The following is a 5,041-nucleotide window of genomic DNA, read 5'->3' as shown; positions in this document are numbered from 1 at the left end:
TTGGGTGGGGAGTGGGGAGTGGGGAGTGGGGGGTGGGGGTGGGGAGGTTATTGAATTGACACCAGAGCAAAGTAAATATTCATCTTGGCGCAGAATCTTGGTCGGTCACTAAGGTTTCTATTTTTACTTTCCAAATAACAAACAATATAAATATATTGTTTTGCACTGCCATATAAGTATAAAACCAGGAGAACCAATATATCAATATAAATATATTTCATGTTAACACTAGAATCGATGCATGAGGCATATGCTGTCAGATGGGCACATGGCGATTGAATCCCACTAGAAATATGAACATGAACAAACCTGTAAGAAGTATTTCACATCTGGCTCCCTTGCTTACATTCGAACTCACCACAGAATTGATACAACAAACAATTCATCCTTTTGCAAAGTGTATTGGCTTTGCAGGGTTATATGCAACACAGGCTACCACTTATTTCAGTAGACCTCCTTATTGAAAATTCCTGCAATCAGTAAGAAAGTTCAAAACAAATGTGAATGGATATATACAAGTGAGAGGGAGAGAGAGGGAGAGAGAGAGCGAGAGACAGAGAAGGGGGGGGGGGGGAGGTGGAGAGAGGAAGGCTACCATTTATTTTAGAAGAGGAGCATATGGAGCAGGGCAGGGAGATACAGTGAGATCTGGTAACTGATCCATTAGATCAGTTGTAGCCTGAAGACAAGTATTTAGGATTTTCTTCTCCAACCTGACAAGCTGGGTAGCAACTCGTTTCCTTCCATCTAGATTACAATCTGCCAACTGATACATCACAAATTGGAAAGTATCACAACAGAAACTCGGCATAGAGTACTAGACTTAAATTAGAGGGGAAATAAACTTTCCACATACTAAAGCGTCATCTTCATCCAAGGTAGTAGGGTAGCTAGCAAGCCGATCCGTAAAATAACCAGAAAGTTGATCCAAAACTGCTCGCTCCATACATGGACTCACCTGTTACATTTAATAAATGTGACCATGACAATTTTCTGCAACCATTACCTAGTTTGGAGGCTTATTCAATAAGATGTTCCAACCAAAAGATGGTTAGAAGAAGAAAAAACAACTTCCAAGCTGAGATGATTTTGTTAATGTCAACTGTCCATACCCGAGAGCTCCAAAGAATCAGTCAGATACCCAGTATTAATGATTAAAAAAGAAAAGGAAAATTTCGAGCCCACAACAGCATTTTATCGAGATAGAATTCAACAATTTATTTACATCCTGGAAATATGGCAACATAGGATTAGCACACCAATGTAGTGTTTGAATGTCCTAAATAACATGCTACTTTCTAGATAAACTTGTTAAAGGAAAATTACAGCAGAAACGCACTTTCATAAAAATGTAGTTGGATTCTTCAGAGGAAAAGAACAGCTAGACAACAAATATTCAGTGGCAATTTGGTTACCCAGAACTTTTCCTTTTTGGTTGATAAAAGGTCTATCAATCAAAAAAAAATATATATATATATATTAGAGATAGTAATACAATCCCTCAAGAGGAAAAACCTCACAGAGCTGAATACCCTCCCTATTAATATAATTGTTAGTTGATATAAAGTTAAAAACATGGGATAGATCATTTCCTAACCACCTCCTTGACAACATACAATGAAGCAAATGATGCAAAGAAAAGATGCACAACAGCTTTTACAAAGTTTCCAGATCATTTCCCTCCCCAGTATTACAAGGAAATCATGGTACTAGAAAGGAAGTTGAATGTGATGAACTCACAGGACATATGGGGCCTTGCGAAGAAAGAACTGACTGCATCTCAGATGGATCAGAAACATAGCCTAATCGCAGATAAGGAAGCATATCTGACACAGCTTCTTTTTCTTTTCCTACATAAACCTATAGAAGAAGAATGATGTGATGATTACACAAACAAGTCAATCAAAAGAAGTTACAATCTCATCTCAATGAGAGAATACAATATCCATACATGAAAAACTTGTACAGTTAGTTTTCCATTCCTTTGAGCAACTAATCTCTTGGCTTGATACTGAGCATCCTCGGTGTTCAGGGAGGCCTGGACCAATAAGGACCAGAGGAAATGAATGAGATATAGAGAATAGCAAAGCAGCGAAACAGTAGCCTTGTAAAGAGCAGGGAAATAGGGTTCTACCTCAACCACTATACGGTCATAAGGATTATCTTCATCAACAAAACCATAGTTTAGAAGCAATCTTGAATTAGGCTGTGGACCACACCTATAAAAGTTCAAAGTTCATTATGCATCAGTGAAAGTTTGATGGAATGCTGGCAAACCAACCACACTGTCAACATGGGATGCAAGTGCAAACTCAAAATAATTGGTTGAGGATATTTATTTGGTACAAAGTAGAGAAAATACAGTACCAGACAACAATTGGTTCTCCAGCTTTATATGGACGGTCAACTACCAATTGAACAGCACTTTCTACAGGTGTCAGCATCGCCTTGCAATTGCTTTTGTATGCAAGAAGAGGTGGACCTAAAGGAACTAATGCAAATCGTCTTGCCAAACTCACTTTCTGATTCAATTAGAAAATTAAACCATCAGTCCAGACACCTTAATAGTATCTAATGTTTTCCTTAGAAAGAAAGAAAGAAAGAAAGAGGGGAGAAAAGATTCTTAGGTTACATGAAAAAGTGAAACTGAAAAGCACTCATAAGGTGACTGGTTAAATGGTCAGAACGGGTAGCTTGATTTACAATTGCATATCCATTATCCAAATGATTCACAGCATTAACTCGTGACTTCCACCATTTATTGTAACAGCTACAGTACTAAATATAGAGCACATATATCCGATGTTGATTTCTCAAGAACAACCAGTAAAAGTAATTTGGACAACATAAACATGAAGCATAAATGACAAGGACAGAGAACAAACAAACACGCAATATAAATGTCCACATATCCCTTTTTAGGACCAGTTGATAGGTCCAAATAACTAGAAGTAATCTGCTAATGACATCTGTCAAGCTACAAGCATTGAAAATCACAGGATATTTAATAATACATTTGACTCTGCAAAAAGACACTCATCCCTAGTGTACAAGACACTGCAGACAACCATTTATCACATTTCACCTCAATCTATAGTTGTGTTCCACAAGTGATGAAACAATGTCCTTTTTGCAAAGATCAATGTAAGCAATTACCACTAGTTTTTCCAAGTTTTCCAGAATCCATTGCTTTTCCGAAAGTTCCAACATTTTGTCTTTAACCAAATACTCAAATTTCTTCCTAAATTTTATTTTCTTAAAGTATTCATTTCCTAAAATTTTATTGTTTGACTTTTCATTTGACTTATCTGGGTGTATTTCTAATTTTTGGGCCTAGTTATTCAGAGGATTCAACCTCGAAAAAGTTGAAACACATAGCAGAAAAATAGTGTCATTTTAGAATATTTTTATGCAGCGTTAGCATAAGATTTCAGAAATAACAGTTGAAAAGATGTTTTTTCTTTGACTTACAAACTTTTCTACAAATTAAATTAGCTTAATCATTTAAAATTAAGACAAGCATAATAGTGCACTTCTTGAAGTTATTCAAATCCTCCCACATGCTTGGGATTGAAGCAACTATGTCCCTGGCATCCGATTAAGCATGGGCTGCAGTACCTCTTTGAGCAACTACAAACTGACAAATACAAGGTGCTTAAAAAATGGCTCTAGATGCCTGAAGAAACTGTTAAGAAGGAAATAAATCAAACAAAAATAAGATACAGGAAGAATCATCTGAGATGTAGAAAATCAAGTAAGGCAACAAATTTGCAAACATTTTCGAAGAGAACTAGAGAAAGGATGAGATTCTGAATCCCAGAAACTCAAGATTGAAAATTTGTGTTGCAAGCTAACAAGCCAAGTGAAATAAATTCCACTCGGGCAAAAAGACCAAAACCAGTTTAAATATGGATAGAGGAGGACCAAAAAAAGGTAAAAACAAGAGAAGAAGAAGAAAAGGTAACATTTAACCAGCAAGCACAGACATTCAACTCAATGTAATAGAAGGTAATTAGAGCGAACAAATGATGTTCTTGTTCTCTCCTTCCACTTGTGAATTGCCCTATAAACCTCTATACGGAGCCTGGTTTTGTCTACATGTGAGCTCTGAGGCAAGAGACAGTCTTGACATCCTAGGCTTCCTTCTCCACAGGCTTACATGGCCACAGCTCTCTGCTGTAATCCCATCACATAGAACACACAAATGGAGTTCTACTCTAATTAGATCACCACATGCATTGATCATGATGTCCTCATCATAGAATGAAATAGGCAGGAGTGGGAAGAGGACATTAAGAAAGTGTCATTGGCACAGTACTCCCTCCTAATCCCTCTCTGGTTCAATCTAATGTTACTCAAAAGAGAGCAAACAGTGATGCAAAATTCATCAAAATCACTTTATAACATAATATCATCACAAAAACCCAAGTAATCCATTTGTATCTAAGCATTTATCATTAACACTTGGAATAAAATGGTGAGACACTACCTGCAAATGCACCACACATGACTGAACTGCGACAAAAGCTTGCTTGAAAATCTCAAATGGGAAGGCCTCAGTTGGTATGTCATATGGATATTGCTGTAAAACTCAAAATAAATAATTTCAATAATATAATATCAAACCTCATATTCAGGGCTAGATGAAACCACAAAATATTGTTTCACGGAAAAATTGACCAAAGACTTAATAAAATGGGTTTTAATGACATTCCAAGCAACAAGATATACTGACCTGAAACAGTGACCCCGCCATAAACCAGACCGTGTCAAGCTCATTATACTCTCTCTTGATCCCCTCATCCCGTTCAAGGACTTCAGACTAGATTATTATCCCATACAATGGGTGAAGTATTAGTCAACAATTTTAATTTTGGAACGAAGGCATGGGCATAAACATGTGAGGCAGCACATTCACAAGCTTGGGTACACCCAAAACAGTAAGCAGAAAAAACACAATGTATTAAAGAAAAAACAAACATACAAACAAAAAACCCAAGCTTTATCCCAAATAAATGGCAATGTGAAAAAAAAAAAAAAA

The 5,041-nt window shown here is 36.7% G+C and overlaps 1 protein-coding gene across 1 annotated transcript in view; it reads right to left on the bottom strand.

Annotated features, from left to right (window-relative positions):
- Positions 1–5,041, bottom strand: part of LOC122072288 (ribulose-1,5 bisphosphate carboxylase/oxygenase large subunit N-methyltransferase, chloroplastic) — a 7,814-nt gene that overhangs the window by 611 nt on the left and 2,162 nt on the right. The window contains exons 4-12 of the mRNA XM_042636871.1: positions 4,736–4,822; positions 4,490–4,582; positions 2,368–2,522; positions 2,135–2,219; positions 1,952–2,038; positions 1,741–1,860; positions 857–958; positions 596–766; positions 310–470 (exon numbers count right to left, since the gene is read on the bottom strand). Coding sequence (XP_042492805.1) covers positions 599–766; positions 857–958; positions 1,741–1,860; positions 1,952–2,038; positions 2,135–2,219; positions 2,368–2,522; positions 4,490–4,582; positions 4,736–4,822 — 897 coding nt within the window. The 3' untranslated portion in view covers positions 310–470; positions 596–598. The remainder of the gene's footprint in view (positions 1–309; positions 471–595; positions 767–856; positions 959–1,740; positions 1,861–1,951; positions 2,039–2,134; positions 2,220–2,367; positions 2,523–4,489; positions 4,583–4,735; positions 4,823–5,041) is intronic.

Source organism: Macadamia integrifolia, chromosome 2 (assembly GCF_013358625.1).
Source record: "Macadamia integrifolia cultivar HAES 741 chromosome 2, SCU_Mint_v3, whole genome shotgun sequence".
Classification (NCBI taxonomy): Eukaryota; Viridiplantae; Streptophyta; class Magnoliopsida; order Proteales; family Proteaceae; genus Macadamia; species Macadamia integrifolia.
Note: the sequence above shows the minus strand (reverse complement) of the source record. Positions and strands in the feature narration are given on the sequence as shown.